This window comes from Symphodus melops (assembly GCF_947650265.1).
Source record: "Symphodus melops genome assembly, chromosome: 2".
Taxonomy (NCBI): Eukaryota; Metazoa; Chordata; class Actinopteri; order Labriformes; family Labridae; genus Symphodus; species Symphodus melops.
Window position 1 is genome coordinate 874,683 of NC_136692.1, and position 22,500 is coordinate 897,182.

At 51.5% G+C, this 22,500-nt stretch overlaps 3 protein-coding genes across 4 annotated transcripts in view; 2 read left to right on the forward strand and 1 right to left on the reverse strand.

Moving 5' to 3' along the window:
• Window positions 1-462, forward strand: part of LOC306818425 (E3 ubiquitin-protein ligase pellino homolog 1-like) — a 4,691-nt gene extending 4,229 nt beyond the window's left edge. Inside the window, exon 7 of the mRNA XM_079336011.1 lies at window positions 1-462. This exon is cut by the window's left edge and continues 118 nt beyond it. Coding sequence (XP_079192137.1) covers window positions 1-461 — 461 coding nt within the window. The 3' untranslated portion in view covers window position 462.
• Window positions 463-1,758: 1,296 nt separating this feature from the next.
• On the forward strand, window positions 1,759-13,806 carry vps54 (VPS54 subunit of GARP complex). 2 transcript variants are annotated; one of them, XM_079335596.1, is made up of 23 exons: window positions 1,759-1,926; window positions 2,756-2,930; window positions 3,046-3,318; window positions 4,237-4,321; window positions 4,595-4,629; window positions 4,841-4,972; window positions 5,119-5,504; window positions 5,674-5,800; window positions 7,269-7,376; window positions 7,456-7,511; window positions 7,640-7,736; window positions 8,029-8,342; window positions 8,424-8,553; window positions 8,969-9,150; window positions 9,236-9,348; window positions 9,435-9,498; window positions 9,625-9,730; window positions 9,838-9,925; window positions 10,006-10,127; window positions 10,218-10,298; window positions 10,947-11,054; window positions 11,627-11,721; window positions 11,804-13,806. In XM_079335596.1, exons 2-23 carry the CDS (start codon window positions 2,781-2,783, stop codon window positions 11,907-11,909), a joined length of 2,958 nt encoding a protein of 985 aa, XP_079191722.1. In that variant the 5' UTR covers window positions 1,759-1,926; window positions 2,756-2,780; the 3' UTR covers window positions 11,910-13,806. The 2 variants fall into 2 exon arrangements, with proteins under 2 accessions (XP_079191722.1, XP_079191723.1); XM_079335597.1 differs by having other exon boundaries at window positions 1,760-1,926; window positions 3,077-3,318.
• A 192-nt stretch (window positions 13,807-13,998) lies between these two features.
• Window positions 13,999-20,658, reverse strand: LOC306819965 (UTP--glucose-1-phosphate uridylyltransferase-like). The gene is made up of 11 exons (XM_079337592.1): window positions 20,399-20,658; window positions 19,596-19,714; window positions 18,994-19,100; window positions 18,929-18,932; window positions 17,674-17,859; window positions 17,470-17,603; window positions 16,622-16,919; window positions 16,329-16,526; window positions 14,641-14,883; window positions 14,398-14,502; window positions 13,999-14,263 (listed from the first exon to the last, which is right to left on the reverse strand). Exons 1-11 carry the CDS (start codon window positions 20,415-20,417, stop codon window positions 14,156-14,158), a joined length of 1,521 nt encoding a protein of 506 aa, XP_079193718.1. The 5' UTR covers window positions 20,418-20,658; the 3' UTR covers window positions 13,999-14,155.
• Between the last annotated feature and the right edge of the window lie 1,842 nt (window positions 20,659-22,500).

Consider the following 22,500-nt stretch of genomic DNA (forward strand, 5'->3'; position numbering starts at 1 on the left):
CGCTGCGGCAGGAGCTGAACGCCGGGCGGCCGCAGTGTCCCGTGGGCTTGAACACGCTCGCCTTCCCGAGCCTCAGCCGCAAAGACGTGCTGGACGAGAAGCGGCCGTGGGCTTACCTCCGCTGCGGACACGTGCACGGCTACCACGGCTGGGGCGGCCGCCGCCACCCGGCGGTGGAGGCGGAGTGTCAGGAGAGAGAGTGCCCCATGTGCCGAGCGAGAGGCCCGTACGTGCCGCTGTGGCTGGGGTGCGAGGCGGGCTTCTACGTGGACGCGGAGCCCCCCACGCACGCCTTCGCCCCCTGCGGTCACGTCTGCACGGAGAAGACGGCGGCGTTCTGGGGTCAGATCCCGCTGCCGCACGGCACGCACACTTTCCACGCCGCCTGCCCGTTCTGCCTCCAGCTGCTGAGCGAAGAGTCGGCCTGCGTCAGACTCATCTTCCAAAGCCCGCTGGACTGAACCACGCTGACCTTCTCATGACCTTCTCATGACCTTTTCATCTCAGGCCGCCAACACAACAGTTGGCTTGTTTTTTTCTGAAACTTTATTGATAATAAACAGCGGTGACGTTTCAAACAGCTCGCCACCGTCTCACTGGGCCTTAAAGAAGCGTTAAAGTTAACCAAGCAGCCGCAGCTCTTGGCACCTCCCTCTAAAACAAGCGAAGAAGAGAAGACCAGAACCAGGAGCACCTGTGCACACCTGAACGTGCCGGGACAGAAACAGAACGGACTCACACGAGCAGTCCAGTGTCACCAGCGGGGGGCGCTGTACGGATCAATCACTCTGCAGAGTGAGGAGCTGTGATGATCGTTCAGGCTCAGTTATTTTCAGCTGAGTGATCATCTGTCTTCATTATAAATCTTTGATAACAGGGACGTGTTTTTTTTTTTTTCATGTTTTCATTGTTGTCAGTTTTGACTCTTTTGTTTTCTTTGCAGGAAAAAGTCAACTCTCTGACTCAAAGTTTAATATCTTTGTGTGTGTAACGCTGCTGCCTCTGTATCGTAACGTGACACAAATAAATATGTTCAATGACGTCCTGAGTCTGCTGCAGCGCCACCATGAGGACAAACCTCACACCAAGAAGATACACTGAATTAATCCAGCGAGGGGAACGCGCTCCACACACACACGATCATCTGAACGTGTTCTGATGGAGAGATGTCAGAGTGAGGAGCGCTCCTGAGCCTTGCTCAAGGGAACCTCAGCAGTGCTCAGGAAGTGAACTGGCACCTCTCTCCAGCTACCAGACCAACTTCCATATTTGGTCCGCACCATGCAGGACTTGAACCTGTGACTCTCCAGTTCCCAACCCAGGTCCCCTCAGACAGAGCTGCTGCTGCCCAGTTTCACCAGTTTGATGAATCTCTCTGATGTGTGAACAAAAAAAATAGATGTAAAATTAAAACTGAATAGATTTAAAGTTGACTTAACATGATAAAATATTCTACTAAAGTGCCTTTATTAAAAAATTGATTGATAAAATGATTGTTTTTGTTTATTAATTATAATAATTAATATAAGAAAAATATATTAAACAACAGTATTTTTCAATATGTATGTATTTTATTAATGAATAATAATTACTAATGTGTATTATTAATATTTTTTTGAAATAATATTAATTGTTAAAATAATTGTAGTTTAGTTTATTAATAAATAATAATGAATAAATCTGGTTGTGTCCATCATAGATATATCTGTACAGTTTATATCTATGGTGGACACAGTGTGCTCGCCGGATGTCCAGCAGGTGGCGGCAGAGAGTTAGTTTAGTGTAAACAGAAGAAGAAGAGGAAGCCCCGCCCCCTGCAGTGCATGATGGTCTGTGTACTGGATCTGTCTGCTGCAGTTGTTTTCCTCCCGGTGTTTCTGTGATGCTGAGAGGAACAAACACCGGCTTCTGTGCTTCAAACTACAGGTACGGAAACTACCGACTCCGCGCGCTGTCACCCAACTCTTCCGGTTTGTTCCCGCTGGCGCCAAAGCCAGCTCGCTGCCTGGCTAGCCTGCTAGCATTAGCCAGCCTACGTGTAACCTCAGCATTAGCTTCAGCATTAGCTGCCACAGCTTTAATCAGTCATGTTGTTGTAAACAGATGAATGTTCACTGTGAGCTCTGTGGATGTGATGCTAACCCGATGCTAAAAGGTTAGCTGCTGTCACGCGGGCAGTCCAGGTGAACCAAACGTTACCTGTTGAAGTGTGACGTCAGACCTGTCATAGTTCAGAGTCAGCAGATTAAATATTAACTGAGAGGGTTGATGCTTCCACAACAACAAACAAAAAGAAGGAACCAGACTCAACATATCGCGATATTTTGTTTCTCAAAACGAGATTCAGTCAAAGCAGCAGCCAGTATGTCCTCCTGCTAACTTTAGAGTCTGCTCCTGAAGGCTCTGATGATCTGATTGGACCAGAGGAGGTAGGCGTCAAAGCGACAGGTGGAAGCGGGCAGTGGGAGTGCTTCAGGTAGTGATTGTACCTGTTGGACGGGTATCAGCAGAAGGGAAGTAAACAACGCTGCTGATTGGTTATTCTGGAAATGCATCAGATCTTTTTATTCTTAAATCTGAGGAGGAGCTCGTTAGTGTCAGAGGTCATCACCTGACCTCAGTCGTTTCAGGTCAGGACGCCACTTTCACTCCAAATACTCCCAATATATTTGTTTGACTGTCCCTTTAACTTGATGCTTCGTCCACTCGAGCGTTTGGACGAGTCGAACTCAAACGTGTCCTGTGTTTGTCCCAGGTAGCGTCCTGGACGGCGAGCCTCGATGCCATGGCGTCCAGCCACAGCTCCTCCGCAGTGCCTCGTCCCGGCGGTGGAGGTCGAGTTGGGATCTACCACAAGGAGCGGGATCCGTCTCCGCCGCGCTTCAGATCCATCCGCTCGCTGCCCGACGTCTGCCCCAAGGAGCCCACAGGTCAGAACCAGAACCCGCTGGGCCGGGCGCCAGATGGTCGCTCTGCCTGGTTAATATAAAGCTTCCTCTTTTCACTGAAGCTCCGCCTCCTCAGAGTGAACGCACCAATCAACAGATCACTGTGGTCTCTTCTTCTGGTCCTGCAGGTGAGGGGCGGGGCCTGTGCGACGGCCCCTCCGTGGTGGCGGAGCACGACAGGTGGACGGTGTACAGCTCGAAGGTCAACCTCCCCGCCGCGCTCAACGACCCCCGGCTCGCCAAGCGGGAGTCGGACTTCTTCACGAAGACGTGGGGGCTGGACTTCGCAGAGACGGAGGTGATGCCCTCCTTCTACCTGCCCAACATCACCAGGGAACACTTCGGACCCTACCTGCACGAGACGGCTCAGGTGAGCACCGCCGCGCCCCGCAGCACGCCGTGCCCCGCAGCACGCTCCTCCGTGGACGGGCGGAGGGAGCCGCTCTGAACCGGTCCGACGTGTTTCTGCTCCGCTCTTCCCGTCGGAGCGTCAGGAATCCGCTCCGACGGGTTTCAGCTCTTTGTTTCATCACAGCGTGAGATTCACTCAGGAACGCCAACAGAGCGCCACCTGTCTGTTGTCAGCACGCCAAGAATAGAACAGAGTAGAGTAGAGTAGAGTAGAATAGAATGGAGTAGAGTAGAATGGAGTAGAGTAGAATGGCTTTATTGTCATTATACAGTCGTACAGCATCATTTGTGTGCACACAGCTAAATAAAAACCACAGAAGAAGAATATAAAACGTAGCTCTAGTGAAGTAAGATGGTTATTTACAGGTAGCAGCATCATGAATTATGGATAATATAAAATGTAAATATGACACAGTGTGAAGTGAACAAATAAATAAATGTATTCATGAAAATATGAATTACAAACGAAGCTGGAGAGCGTCTCATACTCCAGAGTTTACTGAAGCTGTGGGTGTGTCACCCACCTGGGGGAGGGGCTACTGCCCTTTGTGATGTCATGAAGGGGAGGGGCTACTGCCCTTTGTGATGTCATGAAGGGAACATCTTCAAGCGGCCTGTTTGAGCAGGCAGAAGACGGAGAGGATGGACTTTTCATCATTGGGGGGTTTGTAGACAGACATGTTTGGGGGACATGGAGGAGAGGATTCTGGGTAATGTAGTATGTGACCTTCAAAGCTTCTCTATGGTTAGAAGAACTCCACCTTTAGTCCTTCAGACTGTGACTCTCTGATGTCCTCTGGTGTCCTCGTGGGACTCACAGCGGGAGGGGACGGATCTCGTCTCACAGACGGATGAAAACGTGATGTTTGTGTTTCAGAGAGAACGAATCCACGAACGCTGCAAGACGATCTGTCCCAACAAAGACGAGGCGGACGCCGTCTCCAGTAACACCACCAACCACGGTATGAATTATTAACCATCTGCTGCAGGACTGTCTGTCTCTCTCTCTCTCTCTCTCTCTCTCACACACACACACACACACACACACACACACACACACACACACACACACACACACACACACACACACACACACACACACACACACACACACACACACACAGACAGACAGACAGACACACTAACGCCATCCATGGGACTGTGGCGCCCCCTGCAGGAACACACAGGTTTAAAACATCTACAGTGTGTGTTCACGCTTCCTGTTTGTCTTCCAGATAAATCCAGAGCTGAGCTGGAACAAGTCCCCAAGGTGAGACGTCGTCCTCGCCGTTTGACCAACATCACTTCCTGTTTGATGCTCGCTGCGTCCCCTCTGACTGTGTGTGTGTGTGTGTGTGTGTGTGTGTGTGTGTGTGTGTGTGTGTGTGTGTGTGTGTGTGTGTGTGTGTGTGTGTGTGTGTGTGTGTGTGTGTGTGTGTGTGTGTGTGTGTGTGTGTGTGTGTGTGTGTGTGTGTGTGTAGGTCTTCATGAAGCCAGAGTTTGCTCTGGAGGATCCGGCCATCTTTAACTCGGTGCTGCCCTGGTCTCACTTTAACAGCGCGGGGGGGAAGAGCAGCAGAGACGGGGCGTCGTCCAAACTGCTGCAGGAGAAGGTGAACACGCCGATGACCCCGCCCCCCTTGTCCCCCCCCCCCTCACTCTGTCCTCGCTCTCATCTAAATGAGACATAAATGTCTGTTGATGGCGTTGTCTGAGTTTCCAGTGGTCACACTTTGACCCCGTGTCTCCGCCCCCTCAGCTGAGTCACTACCTGGACGTGGTGGAGGTGAGCATCGCCCGGCAGATCTCTCTGCGCTCCGAGGCGTTCTTCCACGCCATGTCCTCGCAGCACGAGCTGCAGGACCGGCTGCAGGAGACGCAGCGGGCCGTGGCCGTCCTGCGGGGGCGGACCGCCGACATCGACCGCGTCATGTGCCAGGGGCCTCTGCAGGCGCTCCGCACGGCGCTGACCCGAAACAACTGCGTGAAGCTGCACAACAAGCTGAAGCTGATGGCGGCGGTGCATCAGACGCAGCCCACCGTGCAGCTGCTGCTCTCCACCTCCGAGTTCGTCGGAGCGCTGGAGCTGATCTCCACCACCAAGGAGGTGCTGCAGCAGGAGCTGCAGGGGATCCACAGCTTCAGGTGAGACCGCCGCAGAGACCTCATCCACAGTGCTGATCCTGATCACTGACCTGTGTGTGTGTGTGTGTGTGTGTGTGTGTGTGTGTGTGTGTGTGTGTGTGTGTGTGTGTGTGTGTGTGTGTGTGTGTGTGTGTGTGTGTGTGTGTGTGTGTGTGTGTGTGTGTGTCAGGCATCTGGGCTCTCAGCTGTGCGAGCTGGAGAAGCTGATCGATAAGATGATGGTGGAGGACTTCAGCATGTACGCCCGCAGCGACCTGAACCGCAGCCTGAAGGACGAGCCGCTGGTCCTGGAAAAGGTCTCCGCTCGCTCTTCTCTTATCCGTCACACATTTCTGCTTTTTACGGTCAACAACCTTTAAAAAAAAAAAAAAAGCTGCGTTTCCTTCGTCCTGCTCGGTTGTGGCGCCGCGTGTTTCTTTCAGCCTGGTCTCAGTCAGAAGACTCACTGAGCTGAAGTCACTAATTTGAATAGTTGTGTTTTGTTTTAACTAATGCTGTCACATCACAGGTTGACAAACTGAACACTGTCTCGGAGAAGGTGGGACATGCACACACACACACACACACACACACACACACACACACACACACTCACACACACTCACACACGTTAAAATCATCCATGTGAATCAGAGATGGTTTCTATTTCTTTCCTGGTGATTCTTGTTTGTTTTAACGTGTTCAGAGCGCCAGACGGGTCAGATTCATTTAAAGGTCACATGACCTCCTCGTCTTCAGGTGAAATCAGTGTCCTCGCTCCTCTTCATCATGTGTGTGAAGTGTGTTGTTGTAAATCCACTCTGATCCTGTCTATAAACCCCTCTATTTCAGCCCTGCTCAGAACAGGCTGTTTCTGTGTCTGTAGCTTTAAATATGTAAATGAGCTGTGTCTGGCCACGCCCCCTCTCTGGAAGGGCTCGGGTGTACTCGCTGCTTTCTGGCTCCATGTCCTATTGTTTACGGTGAGAAGGCAGACTCAGAGGGCAGAACAAACACCTAGCTGTGGGAGTGTCACCCACCTGGGGGAGGGGCTACTGCCCTTTGTGATGTCATGAAGGGAACATCTCCAAACGGCCTGTTTGAGCAGATTTTGTTCTGGTGTCAGAAACACGAGTTGTTTTTTTGACTCCGTCTGATCTCTGAAAACGTTCAAATGTTTGTGTTCTGATCCTGAAGAATCCTCGGATGATCGTGGCGCTCTGCCTCGCTGACGAGACTCATGGTCACGCGGTTCTTGATTGATTGGAGCTCCTGCGACCTGATTGGGTTTACTGTCTTTATTGGGTTATTACTTTAAATTAAAGCAACAATCTGTAACTCCGCCCCCTTCAGTCGACCTAACTGAACAATAACCTCCGACGGGGAGAGGACGGCGTATCGTTAGCATCGTCTCGTGTTTGGCGTCTGCAGGACGTCGTCTAAACTGAGTTTATATCTCAGGTTGTCGTCCTCGTCCTTCAAGTTTGAACCTCGCAAACCGGTCTCAGCTAGCATGTCATAAATTAGCCTCTTTGGTCGTCATGGTAACAGCTGAACATGCTACATGCTAACTGCTAGTTAGCGAACAACGGGCTGCAGACGCTAACATGAGTCCTCGGTGACTCAGAGTGGGCGGAGTTTCTTTGTTGTTGCTTTAACTCAGAATAATTTTGGGCTTTTCTTGATTGAATCGACTGTTTGATCGAACAACCAATCAAATCAACAGAAACATGAATCGTGTTTGTTCTAAACGCTGCGTCTGAAATAACGTGGCGTGCGTTTCAGGAGCGTCTGGAGTCTCTCGTGTTCGGCCTGCTGCGTCAGAGGAAGTTGGACTTTCTGGATATTTACAGCGACGAGTCGATTCTGGCTGCCAAGGCCATCGTCACTCAGGTAGGACTGCTGACACGGACTCGCGTGGCGCCGTGTAGAAACAGCACGCCGTGATGATGTCATCCTTGTGTGTTTGCAGTGTGTAGCAGAAAGTGTTTTGCACATCGAAGATATCGACACTGAAATCGTCACGAAGTGAGTAAAAAAAACAGGAGTTTAGACTGCAGTGCCTGTTTTAAACACCAGGGGGCGGAGCTACAGACTGCTCCTTTAATGTGTGTGTGTGTGTGTGTGTGTGTGTGTGTGTGTGTGTGTGTGTGCAGGCTCGCTGATCAGATGCGGGTGATGACGTTCCCTCAGTGGTTCGAGCTGCTGAAAGACGTCTTTGAGAGTTTCCTTCTCTTCCTGCAGAGGATCAAGGTGAGTCGCCCGTCTTCATCGAGCCGTGTATAAACATGGACGCCAGGCGCCGGCTGACATGTTGTGCTGCCGATGTCATTTTTGAGTCAAGAAGGGAAATGGCGGGGAAACGTCTGGAAATGTAAGCCACGCCCCCTTCCTGTGAGAGCGTGATGATTAGCAACCATGGCGACAGACTCGTCTCCTGAGTCACCTGTTAACATGGAAAGAGGGCGGGGCTTATGACCTATGGCTTCTGTTTGAACGTCCATCTTTATACGCGGCGTGCGTGACTCTTTTCTCTCTCCGTCAGGTGACCTTGAACGTGATCAGAAACGTGGTTCTGGAGGTTTTAGCATCCAATCAGAAGAGCCGGCTCCTGGAGGAGTTAGCCCGGGGGTCATCAGGGGGTCAGGACGCTTCCCCCTCCCCGTCGACGCTCCTGCAGGGGGAGGCGGAGCTCGCTTACCTCACCCACGAAGGACTGTTCATCAGCGACGCTCTGAGCGAGGCCCAGCAGGTCCAGGATCAGAACTCCAGGGTCCAGCAGAGCCGAGCCGAGGCGGCAACCAACGACTCTGCATCGGCGAGCGAGGAGGGGGGCGTGGTCAGGGAGCAGAGCTTCATGTGAGTCTGGAGGTCAGACCGAAGCGTCGCCGCGGCGAGGCGTCCTGACGGCGTTTATGAACTTGTGTGTTTTCTGTTCAGGTCGGCTGAGAACATGATGCCCTCCGACCTCGAGCTGAACCGGGTCATCAACAACCTCCAGGAGCTTCTGTACACGGCGTCCGACGTCAGCCACGACCGCTGCGTCAAGCTGCTCACGGCCCGAGCAAAGGTACCGACCACCGTCACCACGACAACCGTCAACACAACAACCGTCACCGCGACAACCGTCCACACGACCACCGTCACCGCAACAACCGTCAACGCAACAACCGTCACCGCAACAACCGTCACCACGACAACCGTCCACACGACCACCGTCACCGCAACAACCGTCACCACGACAACCGTCACCGCGACAATCGTCACCGCGACAACCGTCCACACGACCACCGTCACCGCAACAACCGTCAACACAGCAACCGTCACCGCAACAACCGTCACCACGACAACCGTCCACACGACCACTGTCAACACAACAACCGTCACCGCGACAACACCTGCTCACAGACGCGTTTTCACTGAAACTCGACTTGTCTGACTCAGTCGAGGTCGTTGTTGTGACCTCTCGTCTCCGTCTCCTGCAGGACGGCTCTCTGGAGCGTCTGAGCTCGGCGGACTTCGTGCGTCTCTCTCAGGCCGTGGACGGGTTCGTCAGGGACACGGAGGACGTGTGCGGCAGACGAAGCAACTCCCTGAAGGGGGCGCTGCAGAGCCAGGCCAACCGCTTCGTCCACCGCTTCCACGAGGAGCGCAAGACCAAGCTCAGGTGGGTGTCACGCGGCGATCACTCGGTTACACCATGTCAATGTTCCCGTTGGTAACGTGGCGTGCGTTTTGGCGTGCTCCTGCAGCCTCCTCCTGGATAACGAGCGGTGGAAACAGGCCGAGGTCCCCGCCGAGTTTCAGGATCTGGTGAACTCGATCGCAGACGGCAGGATAGCTCTACCAGAGCGCAAAATCTCAGGTACGCCGAGTCCTCTGAACGCTAACGAACCAGGGGGGCGGGGCTTAACCTCTGTTAGCGGTCTCATGTTTTGTTTCTGTCTTCAGGTCCAGAAGACAGGAAGCCCTCCGACTTCCTGCTCGTCAACGGGCAGAAATACGCCGTGGTCGGGTACGTGTCCGCTCACACTGAGGTGACAGGATCCACGTGCGAGGGCGCACGCCGCACGCCGCACCGGGTCCAGTTCTGACACGAAGCGACCTTGAGGAGAAACTTTGTCCGTTTGTGTTTCTGCAGGACCGTCCTGCTGCTGATCCGGATCTTTCTGGAGTACTGTCAGTGTGTCAACGACATCTCCTCCATCGCCACCGACATGCTGACCCGTCTGTCGGACCTCCTCAAGGTCAGGACCGCCGACCCTTAAAGATTCTAACCCCGCCCCCCCCCCCCCCCCCCCCGCCCGCCCCGCCCCCCCTAACGAGCAGCGTCTCTGTCCTCGTGTCTCTGCAGCACTTCAACTCTCGGAGCTGTCAGCTGGTCCTGGGAGCCGGAGCTCTGCAGGTGGTCGGCCTCAAGACCATCACCACCAAAAACCTCGGTAAGACACCCAAGACCTGTAAACGAACCTGAGCGGAGGGGGGCGGAGTCTCCTGACGCTGTGTGTGTGTGTGTGTGCAGCTCTGGCCTCCCGCTGCCTGCAGCTGGTCGTTCACTACATTCCCGTCATCAGAGCTCACTTTGAGACCAAACTGCAGCCCAAACAGTTCAGCGCCCTGCGACACTTCGACCACATCACCAAGGTAACCGATGACTCATCGATACACGTCGCCGCGCTCAGGACGCCGCCTTCTGACGCTGACCTCACAGTGACCTGTGTGTTTTCCCTCCAGGACTACAACGACCACATCGCCGAGATCTCGGCCAAGCTGGTGGCCATCATGGACAGTCTGTTCGAGAAGGTCTTATCCAAGGTAAGCGTTCAGTCAGCAGAGGGCGCTAAACGCCTCCTTCTGTCAATCACGCCATAGTCCCGCCAGATTGTGCGCTCGTGGTCACTCAGCTGACTTTACACGCCGCTGCAGCGCCGCGTCCTCTCGGCCTGAACGGCGCTGACCACAGCTCTCTTTGGGATTATTTCCTCTGTTATGATTGGACGCTGCTGTCCTGTCATTACGACCTCTGACCTGCCGCTTTGCATTGTGGGAAACAGTAAGTGAGTGAGAGCGGTCTGATGCAGTCTGAGGACGAGTTCTCATCCTGCATGTCGGACCAATCAGGAAAACGTCTCCTCCGGCAGCCCTGCAGCGATCTGCTTCCAGAGAAGCCGACCAATCAGAGGAAAGCAGGCGGGTGGGGAGGGGCCGTTAAAGTGACGGGAGGGGATTTTCTAAAAACTAGCACCCCTCCCCTCTGTGCTCCCTGATAAGCCACGCCCCCAAACTTACACAAGTGCCATTGGTCCAGAAGCGGACCTCAGCTCGTTCTGGTGCATGCATAGAGAGCGAGCAGTCAGACAGCGAGACGCGTGATTGGCTCATTAGATTTTCTTCCAAAATCTGAAGAATCTGGAGGAAAGCGGGCGACCGTGTCCTTTAACTGTCTGTGTTTGTGCGTCTCAGTACGAGGTGAAAGCGCCGATGCCGTCGGCGTGCTTCAGAAACGTCTGTAAGCAGATGGCGAAGATGCACGAAGCCATTTCTGACCTTCTACCTGAGGAGCAGACGCAGGTGAGTGTCGACTCCGTGAGCCGCCTTTAACTCGGACTGAACACCTGGCTCAGTGTGTGTGTGTGTGTGTGTGTGTGTGTGTGTGTGTGTGTGTGTGTGTGTGTGTGTGTGTGTGTGTGTGTGTCTCTGTGTGTGTGTCTCTGTGTGTGTGTGTGTGTGTGTGTGTGTGTGTCTCTGTGTGTGTGTCTCTGTGTGTGTGTCTCTGTGTGTGTGTGTGTGTGTGTCTCTGTGTGTGTGTGTGTGTGTGTGTGTGTGTGTCTCTGTGTGTGTGTGTGTGTGTGTGTGTGTGTGTCTCTGTGTGTGTGTGTGTGTGTGTGTGTGTGTCTCTGTGTGTGTGTGTGTGTGTGTCTCTGTGTGTGTGTGTGTGTGTGTGTGTGTGTGTCTCTGTGTGTGTGTGTGTGTGTGTGTGTGTGTGTGTGTGTGTGTGTGTGTGTGTGTCTCTGTGTGTGTGTGTGTGTGTGTGTGTGTGTGTGTCTCTGTGTGTGTGTGTGTGTGTGTGTGTGTGTGTGTCTCTCTCTGTGTGTGTGTGTGTGTGTGTGTGTGTCTCTCTCTGTGTGTGTGTGTGTGTGCAGATGTTGTTTCTGAGGATTAACTCCAGCTTTAAGCTGCACCTGAAGAGGCAGCTGGCTCGCCTCGGCGTGGTCAACGATGGAGGACCACAGAACGGGTAACTATCAGCAGCACACTCAAACATGGCGGCGGCGTGGTCGTGGTCGAGGTGTTCTGACACGGTTGGTTCTCGTCGGCAGGCTCGTGGTCGTGGACGTGGCCTTCTTCACGGAGAACGTGCAGGCGCTGAAGAGCCTGGAGCGCCTCGACCTCAACATGGCCGAGATCTGGGAGCAGAAGAGGTGATGGAGGGCGGAGGCGGGGCGTCCGGACTGATCCAGCCACTCACAGACCGACCCCGGTGACGGGGGAGGGCTGACCTCGGGTTGGGGGGGCGTGGCCTGTCGAAGGTGGACGAGGCCCCTCAGGGACCAAAAACACCAAAAACTGTGAGGAGTGAAAAAGCAGTGATGAGCTGCAGCTCCACCTTTAAAACGCTGCTGCCACCTCGTGTGACCCTGCAGGACTGCAGTCCATTATCAGAGACAGACTACAAGGGGGAGGGGGGGCGGGGGGGGGGGCGGGATCGGGATCATGTGGACGGAGCGGAGGGGTAATTTATTTTTATGTGCATACTGTGGATCATTTCTTTTGAGCTGACGGCATCTGAAATCTGACTCTTCTGCACACCTGAGGAGGGTCCAGGTCCAGGTCCAGGTCCAGGTCCAGGTGGGGACCCGGGTCCACCTGAACTACCCTAGCGCTCCTTCTCTGCGCTGACGTCTGGAAGCTCACGACTTCTAAACCTTTTATACTCAGAATAAGAAGATTTTACGACTTCTTGTGTTTAGGACCTAGAGGGGGGTCCAGGACCTGGAGGGGGGTCCAGGACCTGGAGGGGGGGTCCAGGACCTGGAGGGGAGCAGTAGTCCAGGGTCTGTGTCTGGCGTTCTCAGCGCTCGCCACCCTGAGCGGTCAATCAGCTGTTTTTTGCGCTCTCAGTTAAAATAAGTTCTGTTTTTTCAAACGGCATCACATGAGTCACTGACCAATCAAAATCAAGAAGGGGCGGGGCTTCGGATATCAGCTGAGGAGGGGGAACGGTCTCCATGGTGATCTCTTCTTGCAGGAGGTAGCCTAGCAACAGTGAGCGCTGGCGAGAAGCACGCGGCCCTAAACCATGTGAGACGTGCAGAACGTGACGATCAGACGTGAACGGCGTGCGTCCTCCAGCGGGACTCGAACACGAACGGAGCGTTTTGTTTTGTCCTCAGAGTTCAAACGGCGCCAACAATTTCAGAGGTCCGATTTTAATAAAATCTGACGCTGTAGCTGCTCAAACTTTTCCCGGGCGTGTTGTAGTTCTCACTCTGACCACACGGGGGCGTCGATTTCTCTCCGCACGTTTAAATTTCTTCTCCGTCAAAGTCGGATGTTTGACGGGATCTTTTTTGCTCCTCAGGTTTCAGGGCGCCTGTGCTGGTTGTTGGTCGCCATGACGACTGTCCTCCCTCCTCTCTGGCTGCGATCGTAGACGCACTCATGATGTCATCAAGAGTTCAATCATCGAAAATCACTTTTTATGTTCAGTTTTCATTGTTTCTCCGAGGCGTCTCGCCGTCTTTATTTCTGACCTTTTGATCTGTAACGCCTCTGAGGACGGTACGGCGGCGGGGGGCGGGGGGACGGTCCCCGAGACGCCACGGGGGGGTTGGACGGCTACAGTGGGACCGCGTTGTCTGACTCTGCATTAAAAAGCACTTGAAGAAGTCGTTGGGTAATATTTAAAAAATGGACGTTCCCCGCACGCCGCCGCCAAAATCTGTCTCCGTTTCCTTCGACGCTCTGACCTGAGAAACACTAAACTCCTCCTTCCTGTCCTCGTGGTCGCCTTCAGCCTTGAGACGAGTCGGTTCCCAAACGTCACGTATCGGATCACTGACAGGAAACGTGTCAGACGAGACAGGAAGTTTGATCTCCATCGTCACTGTCGGCTTCAGAAGTGCCTCCTCTAGATCGACACGCCGGCGCTCTCTGCTGCAGTGTGCCTACCTTACCACTGTGTGTGCGTGTGTGTGTGTGTGTGTGTGTGAGAGAATGTGTGTGTGTGAATGTGTGTGTGTGTGTGTGTTGAGCTGCATGTCTGAGAATCCAAACTGTCTTCAATCCTTCAAACCTGATGTGAATAAAACAGGATGATGGAGCTGCTGCTGTTTGTCCTTCAGTTTGTTCAAGGTCACACATTACCCACAATCCTCTGCTCCATGTTCCTCTAACATGTCTGTCTACAAACTCCCCCCCGATATTCGCCCTTGTTATGATCAGCTGGTCGTCTCACCGGGCTTCCTCACGCCACAGTCTGCGTGCGTGTTCAAAGACGAGAAGGACGCCCAGATGACCCATAATGCACTTCTTTATTAGCAATCGTTCACAGTAACAGATCTGAACGCCTGCAGAGCGGCGAGGGCGTCGACCAAAGACAGTTCAACGTCTCTATTCAAGCTGCAAAATGGCTTCTTTGGTTTGTTTGGGGTTTTTTTTCCCAGAAGGCCTCAGTGGTCGAGGATCCGCAGGTTTCCTGAAACGATCTTGTTCTCCAGCATCGCCCCGGCGGGGATATCGATCCGGTCTCCGTGATTGGCGATGATGATGACGGTTCCCTGGAGACGGAACAAACAAAAGGTGTGAGTGTTCATTCAGGACCGCGGCGTGGGGGCGGAGCTACAGTGCGTTCGACAAAGTGCAGCGTGAAAACATGATGATACATGCAGTAAGCTGGCCTCTGATTGGCTACCTTCAGAGAGACGTTCTTCCCGAAGGTGACGTCTCCGGACACGGTGAGGTGGTCGAGCTCCAACATGTCGGGGATGCTCTCGAACCTGTGAAGAAACTCCTGAACCTGCACAAACGGAACCACCCGGATCAGAACAATCCATGAAAAGGTCCTGGGATCATTTACAGCTTTCATCCTGAACGTCTGATAAAAGCTTCAAAGTCTAAAGAGCTAAGTTTGGCTGCTCGGGGCTTCCGTACTGACCTTGGTGAAGGAGCTGCCCAGCTTGACGTGCGGCGTGGTGGGGAACTCCCTCTTCTTGCTCATGGTGAGCGAGCCGGCGTCCAAGCTGTACAGGTTCGACATCACCAGCAGGAGGTCGGACGACGTCTTCACCGGCAGGAAGCGGCTACGCGGCACGTTCACCCCCATGGCGTTGTTGAAGCTCTTGATGGCGGCGCCCACCGCCGTCTCCAGCTGGATGACGTTCAAACCGCCGTCCAGCGTCTGAAGAAAGAACGTGATGGGGTCATTTAAAGTACAATCTGTTTGACTCATATTTCAAATCACAGCAGAACAATAACATCCAGTCAGAGGGAGACAAGAGGAAGCAGCTTCACCTGAGGACAAGCCTGTCTTTTATTTTGAAGGAGGAAAGAGCTTCACCTGAGGACAAGCCTGTCTTTTATTTTGAAGGAGGAAGGAGCTTCACCTGAAGACAAGCCTGTCTTTTATTTTGAAGGAGCTTCACTTTAGGACAAGCCTGTCTTTTATTTTGAAGGAGGAAGGAGCTTTACTTTAGGAGAAGTCTGTCTTTTATTTTGAAGGAGGAAGGAGCTTCACTTTAGGAGGTCTGTCTTTTATTTTGAAGGAGGAAGGAACTTCACTTTAGGAGAAGCCCGTCTTTTATTTTGAAGAAGGAAGGAGCTTCACTTTAGGAGAAGCCTGTCTTTTATTTTGAAGGAGGAAGGAGCTTCACTTTAGGAGAAGCCTGTCTTTTATTTTGAAGGAGGAAGGAGCTTCACTTTAGGAGAAGCCTGTCTTTTATTTTGAAGGAGGAAGGAGCTTCACTTTAGGAGAAGCCTGTCTTTTATTTTGAAGGAGGAAGGAGCTTCACTTTAGGAGAAGCCTGTCTTTTATTTTGAAGGAGGAAGGAGCTTCACTTTAGGAGAAGTCTGTCTTTTATTTTGAAGTAGGAAGGAGCTTTACTTTAGGAGAAGCCTGTCTTTTATTTTGAAGGAGGAAGGAGCCTCACTTTAGGAGAAGCCTGTCTTTTATTTTGAAGGAGGGAGGAGCTTTACTTTAGGAGAAGCCTGTCTTTTATTTTGAAGGAGGGAGGAGTTTTTTCAGGTGAATTATGGCGTCCGGTCGTCTGAAGCAGTTTACAGTTTGCTCCAGCAGAGGGCGCTCTCACTGTAACATTAATGTTGTGAGGGTGATTAACATAGACGCCTCATAGACTGACGCTGCCTATTGGAGCTGACGTATCAGCGCGGCCGCCATCTTGGATGGGTCTCGGATGCGCCCGCTCTGCATTCATCTCTATTGAGGAAGGTCGGTCCACAGTTACTCGTCAGAACTCCCCGAATTTCTAACGGATTTTCACCCGGTTCGGTTTGTTACAAACGGCAGAGATTTAACTGACGTAATATTATAAATTAGTAAAATAACCAAAATACATTTTGTGATCTGTTATCAGTTCTGTTCTGATGATTGTAACCGTGAACTGCACAAAATGGCGGCACAGTGATGCTTCCTGTTGACTCTGGTGCTAGCGTAGAGCGAGGACACTTATGTCTCAAGTACACCCAACTGCAGCGGCGGGTACGGTACAAGCGACGCCCCCGACAAACCACGACCACCCAACTGGTTCGGGTTAAATTAGATTGGACGGGACTTATTTTGTAGGGGGCGTGGCTTGATGACGCTGTCTCAGGAGGACGTTACTCCACCTTGGGGTTGACGATGATCTCCAGGTCCATGGCGTTCTTCTCCTGCAGCCTCTTGATGGCGGGCAGCGAGATCCACAGGTTGTTGGTGTTGAAGATCTTGAATTTGGTGACCGACTTGAACTCGTCCACGTGCGCTTTTGGAACCTGCGCGATCTCCAGCAGCCTCAGGTGGTCCTCGTACTGGATCAGAGTCCCGCCCTGCAGGGGAGGAGGTCACAGGAACAGCTCAGGAGACCCAAAGACGTGGTGTCTTAAAGACCCAGTACTGACGTGTTCCGGGGATTCAGTCTGACCTTGACGTCGGCGCGGGTTTTGTCGGTGACCTCCATGATGAACTCGCAGCGTCTCTCGGCCGGCTGGCTCATCAGGTGGTGCAGGATGAAGAGGTCGACGGTGGCACCCAGGTTGTCGATGTTGGACACGAAGATGTACTCCTTCCCCTCAGCGATCAGCTTGTCCAGCAGGCCGCAGTTATGGAAGCTGGTGTAGATGTCTCCGTGACCTGGCGGGTACCACGCCTCCGAGTTCTCGCCACTCAGACCCATGTTCTTAGCAACCGGCAGCAGAGACTCTTTGTTGATCCTCGGATACCTGAGAGCACAACGACGGGTCACTGATACAGAACAATGTTCCCTCCACATGAGTGGAAATGATTCTAGGTAGGCGGGGCTTTGAAGGCCCCCCCCCCCCCCCCCCCCCCCCCACACGGTTTGCCAGATATGAGAGCAGTTTTTTTTTTATATACTTTATTAATCCCTCGAGGGGAAATTGGGTTTTCACTCTGCATTAATGGAGAGGTCTCAGAGTGAGGGGGCTGCCCACAGCGAGCGCTCCAGAGCAGTTTTTTGGGGTTCGGTGCCTTGCTCAGGGGCACCTCGGCAGTGCTCAGGAAAATGGACTGGCACCTCTTCAGCTACCAGACCAGTTTCCGGACTTTTGGTCCGTGCCGGGACTTGAACCGGCGACCCTCCGGTTCCCAACCCAAGTCCCTACAGACTGAGCTACTGCCGCCGTTATCAGTTAGACTGCAGTCCCCTTTTTTAACAGTAGGGGGCAGAGTTACAGACTGCTCCTTTAAAAGTCATTCACAAATCACAACATCTCGGCTAGCTGACCTCATGCTCAGTGAGCAGCTCTGTACCTGCTCTGGTTGAAGGTGTGGATGTTGACTCGGTGGTGTTTGTACTTCAGCAGGATCTTCTTGGTGTCGTCGTCGGTGTTGAAGGAGTTCATGAGGACGAGCGGCACGTCGGCGTTGAATGTTTTGTTCAGATGCTGAAAACATTTTAGAGTTATTCACTGATCAGAGCTGCGGAGCCGTCGGGTTCACGCGCGGTTCAGGTACCTCGATCTGCTGCACCGTCAGGTCCAGGAACGTGTTCTCGTTGCGGACGCTGATCAGGCTCTTGGGACCCTTACAGCCCATGCTGGTCCCCAGGCCGCCGTTCAGTTTGACCACAGCTAGCTTGTTGAGGCTGGCGCTGATGTTGTCGGGGAGACCCTTCGACCTGATCTTTTCATACGGCTGAATCTGAAGGAACACATCAGTTCGTACGCAAAGCAAACAACACAATGATTAATCCCAACATCGTGGTCGACCATGAGGCGGTAAACGTGTTGACTGGTTCAATGTATTAAATACAGGTTATTAATCAATAATAATAATGTTAGTATTTAATTAATTCGAGACTGATATTGTAATATTTGGTTTTCTGATACCAGAGTGCTGAAAGTTTATTAAAGTGAGTTTAATAACATTGTTTATTCATATTAATAATTAATTCAAGATAATGTTAATTTGGTAACATTGTGGTGCCCCGTGTGAGGCCCAACACGATGTTACAGTATATTTCTGTTTGCTTTATGTTTCAATAAAATGCCTGAAACAAAACAACCAGCTGATGGCGAGCAGCGTGGGAGACGAGTGCGTGCGTCTGTTAGCTCTAACACACCTTCAAATGCTGCGGAGGTCACGCTATTCTGAGAGCTAACCTTCAGTGTGCCGGGTATTCTGGGAACACAGAGGGAGTGTGTGTGTGTGTGTGTGTGTGTGTGTGTGTGTGTGTGTGTGTGTGTGTGTGTGTGTGTGTGTGTGTGTGTGTGTGTGTGTGTGTGTGTGTGTGTGTGTGTGTGTGTGTGTGTGTGTGTGTGTGTGTGTGTGTGTGTGTGTGTGTGTGTGTGTGTGTGTGTGTGTGTGTGTGTGTGTGTGTGTGTGTAATGTCATGCTGCTGATAAATAGTTGGCTAACGTCTCTGAAGATCTGGTTACGTTAGCTCGTCTCTGAAGCTCGCTCGCTCGCTGCTTGTCTTCTCATTCTGTTGTAGTCGAGTCATTTAAAGGGACAGTACCACTTTTTCGGTAAATTAATAAAACACGGGGAAAAGTGAATTTCCCCGTTCAAATCCCCCCCCCCCTTTGATTTTTTTACATCAAGAGATTGAAGCCTGTAACCATGACGACCAGCCACCCTATCAATCGTGATGATTGTACATGTAGTTTTTGTGGATGATGAAAGTCATGAAGTGCTGCTGGAGCGTTTTGACCTCTTCCAGCCTCTTCACTGGGACGTGGTGCTTTATGATCGCGACACCTCAACTCACCGGACTGCAACACAGAACGCCGACCTGTGACAAACACTGAGACCTGTCGTGTGCGTGCTGCTCACCGAGTCCTCGGCGGGCGGTTGATTCTGGCCCAGTCGACCGAGGGACCTTTGACCTGCAGAAATCTGTGGAAGAGCTTCTTGAATCCATCAAAGTCTTTTCTGGAGATCTGAAACAGAACAAACGTCAGTGACGGTCGTCATGGTAACCTACGAGAGAAAACTGTCAAAACCCGGCTCGAGGCGACCACAACGAGACGGGAGGAGTCTGAAATGAAGATCAAACATTGATGACCAAAGAGTTAACAGGTGTGTTAGATAAAAGCAGCTGATCTTTGGAGGTCAGGCTGCTGCTGATGAGGATCACGCCGTCCATCTCCTCGCTCCTGGGCCGAACAGGAAGTAGTCCCACTCTGTGCTGGCGTGTGTCCTCGGGGTTCTTCACCTCTTGTTGCACACACACACAGCGTGGTCAGATGAACTCACGGACTCTCTGTGCTGGAAACACTTGACAAATATTTGCTCTATGTATGAAACAGATTCATATCAGGCAACACTGTCTTCTGATTGGCCAGCTCGCTAGAGGCCTTCCAGTGGGCACACAGTTTGTGTTGTAAATGCAGACTGTGGACGCTAAAGGTCAAAGGTCAGGCGGTAGGCCTCACCTCAGCCTCGCTCTTGTTGGTCTCTGTCGTGAGCAGCGCCTCCAGCTCGCGGTGCAGCGACTCCTCGTGCTGCTGACGGAGCTTCTCCTGGAACTCTGTCATCGCTCCGCTGGTCAGGTCTGAGAGAGAGAGAGAGAGGGAGAGAGAGAGAGAGAGGGAGAGAGAGAGAGAGAGGGAGAGAGGGGGGGAGGAGAGAGAGAGAGAGAGGGCGAGAGAGAGAGGGGGAGAGAGAGAGAGAGAGGGAGAGAGGGGGGCGAGAGAGAGAGAGAGAGGGCGAGAGAGAGAGAGGGAGAGGGAGAGGGGGGGAGAGAGAGAGAGAGAGAAAGAGAGAGGGAGAGAGGGGGGGGGGGAGAGGGAGAGGGAGAGAGAGAGAGAGAACTTTACTCGCTCAGCCAGACGTCTCTAACAATAACAATCATTATGCTTTAATCAGTCACATCTGTGTGTGTGTGTGTGTGTGTGTGTGTGTGTGTGTGTGTGTGTGTGTGTGTGTGTGTGTGTGTGTGTGTGTGTGTGTGTGTGTGTGTGTGTGTGTGACTTCAGTGGATCAAACATAAAGGGTCGTTTGACCACAGTTGGAGCGAGCTGGACCGCGTGGTCCTGGAGCCGGTCTTCATCAGAACCTGGACTCACAGAGGACACATGAGGGACATTTAAGAGGAACTCTTCTGAATCTCTGCTGATAAATCAAGAGTGTGTGTGTGTGTGTGTGTGTGTGTGTGTGTGTGTGTGTGTGTGTGTGTGATGAAGGTCACATGTGAAACTTCATCAGAGGCTGCGTTTCAAACAGAGAAGACACTTACCTGCTACAGTCAGAGACATTTCCACCAAAGTCCACAAAGACAAAACACACTAAACTCTGCGATCAAAGAGGACGAGGACGAGGACGAGGAGGACGAAGACGAGGAGGACGAAGACGAGGAGGACGAAGACGAGGAGGACGAGGAGGACTGAAGTCAGCTCACAGTGAATCCATGAAGAAGAACGAAATCAGAGCGAGCAGAAAACACGTCGAGCTCGTCATCGTCAGCCGAGAGAGGAAGCTCCGAGCCTGACCCTGAACCAGCACACAAGACCCGCCCCCCCCCCCCCACACACACACACAAGACCTGCCCCCCCCACCCACACAAGACCCGCCCCCCTACACATAGTCTGTGTGTGTGTGTATTGTTCTGCCCACTCCACGTCACACACACACACACACACACACACACACTTCTTCATTCATTAAAGGGACACTTCTTTGGATCATTAGAAACCTGGAAGTGTTTTCTGATTGGTCGTTCAGCTCGCCCTCAGAGAGTTCTGGATTTGTTTCCTTGAGGAGCCTCAGCCAGAAGAAGAGGAGGTGAAACCACGTCGCTGCTTCCTCATGGTTTTAACCCAGAAGCTACAGACCAATCACAGATCAGTGGGCGGGACAAAGTGACACCTGTCCTCTGATAAATGAATGGGAAGAAGAAATCAGAGGACACATTTTGTCTTCAAGATGAAAAGAGGAGAGAAGAGCACCATGAGGCTGACATTTCATTTGACCTTTGACCCCATGACTGACTGCATGAGTCTATTTTTAGACACAGCCTGTTGTCTCTCAGTGCAGTGAGGACCGTTCAGAGGCTGCAGGATCCGGTTTCAGGACTTTCTGTTTCAACTTTAAAGTCTCCGAAAAGCTGCAGAAACACGTGACGTCACAAACAGCTAACACGTCCGTTACCCACCTGAGCACCTTGTCACAGCACCGGGACACCCTCAGAGACACAGGCAGGGACCGGGGACGGGACCGGGACCGGGACAGAATACGGCTCAGACCCGGAGACCAGAGTCCAGACTGAAGAAGTGGGTTTAAGGATCAAGACTTCCTCCTGCTGCGACCCGCAGCTCGCTGCTGCTAGCGTCACACGCTGAGCAGAACTGACAGCGTGTGACGTAGCCACAAAGAAGGACGCCTATTGGGCGGATGCATCTGTCAATCACATGAGGCTCACAGCCGGTCCCGCCTTCCCCTCGTGTCCACATTAGTTTAAAAATGTTTTCATCAATCAGTTAATTCATAATAAAATAAAGTGAAACATCAAACTACAAAATAAAACAGATTTAAGAAAATGAAATAATATTTTATTTAAGTTAAATAAAACAACATTTTATTTCATAAATTATTTGAAAAAGGAAATTTATGAAATCAATAAAACATTGAATGTAACAATACAAATACAATAAAAATAAAAAAGTATATTTTACAGTTTGTATGGACTTTCTATACCTGGATGAAGTTTTTATAGACTTTTAGTTTTAATATATATTTCTTTATTTAGTTTTACTTCGTTAAATTCTTTCTTATATTTTTATTATGATTGTAAATTATTATAAATGCAGTAGTAATAATAGTTATTGTAATTATTTTGTGTATTTACCATTTAGTGTAAAATATTTTACAATAACAGATTTAATATATTTAAATCATATTTATATCTCAGACTTTATTTTCATTCTTCCTCTTTGTGTAAAACTGCTGAGTCATCGTTAAACAGACAGTAATAAAATAAAGAAACATAGAAGTGAAGAAATCAGTCATCCACTAAAGTTGAGCGTGGATCAACAGCGCCCCCGTGTGGCTGAAAGGAGAATCAGAAACATGACAGGTCACTGTTTGGACTCCTGGGCCCGTTTTCACAAACATCCAGAGAACTTCAAACATTCCGGATCCTTCTCTGAGCGACTCGGAGCCGGGAAGAGACACTTTGGACTGACATGTCTCCACTAATCAGTTTCTGTCTGTTGAGACAAAAATATTCTTCATGTCATCAATTTATGCAACAACAACCCCCCCCCCCCCTTCTTCCTGCTCGTTGTCTTATCTAATATGATGACCATGTAAAGAGACAGGAAGTGTAGTCATTAAAAACAG